At 42.1% G+C, this 592-nt stretch overlaps 1 protein-coding gene across 1 annotated transcript in view; it reads left to right on the top strand.

The window, feature by feature from the left end:
* mrpl39 (mitochondrial ribosomal protein L39) overlaps positions 1–592 on the top strand; it is a 25,755-nt gene that overhangs the window by 22,926 nt on the left and 2,237 nt on the right. Inside the window, exons 7-8 of the mRNA XM_016240601.1 lie at positions 51–204; positions 421–468. Coding sequence (XP_016096087.1) covers positions 51–204; positions 421–468 — 202 coding nt within the window. The remainder of the gene's footprint in view (positions 1–50; positions 205–420; positions 469–592) is intronic.

Below are 592 nucleotides of genomic sequence, written 5' to 3'. Positions count from 1 at the left end.
ACACACACACTATCAGATCAGCTGTAATGGTTCCTCTGTGTGTTGCTCAGGTGTGGAGATCATGTGACAGTGAGCGGAGGCCCTCTAGTGGCTCGTACGGGTCTCTGCTCTCAGTATGAGGTCACATCTGTCCATAAGGTGGGAGAGTGCGAGTGGGGTGTCCTGCGCCGGGCTCAGGGGCTCTCGCTGCCCCTCAACCTCACTGTACGTACATCTGACATCTGTACTGATTGTGAGAGAAAATTAATCTTTACAATGGGTTATTCTGCCATATAATTCATGTAAATGTAGCACTGTGGACAATTACAAGAGCAGTTCAGTCTGTCATTTTTATGTTTCTAAGATTAAGTCTAGTACATTGTGCTTTAGTATGTATATTCTTGATTCTGAGTTGTGCACATGTTTTATTTGTGTTTTTAGGCTCATCATAATGTGTGGAAGATGCTGCGGAAAAGAGCAGAAAGACTAGTAAGAAATGTGTTTGTGTGTGATAATTCAGTTAAACAAGTGAAAGCAAGACACTGCAGGCAAAAACACTGTTTTAATGCACTGGTCAGTTTTTGAGATTTTGGGCTATTTGGCTTTTTTTTTT

This window comes from Sinocyclocheilus grahami, unplaced genomic scaffold, assembly GCF_001515645.1.
Source record: "Sinocyclocheilus grahami isolate Dianchi unplaced genomic scaffold, SAMN03320097.WGS_v1.1 scaffold595.1, whole genome shotgun sequence".
Taxonomy (NCBI): domain Eukaryota; kingdom Metazoa; phylum Chordata; class Actinopteri; order Cypriniformes; family Cyprinidae; genus Sinocyclocheilus; species Sinocyclocheilus grahami.
The sequence above is the reverse complement of the archived record's forward strand: the minus strand, read 5'-3'. Positions and strand labels throughout refer to the sequence as shown.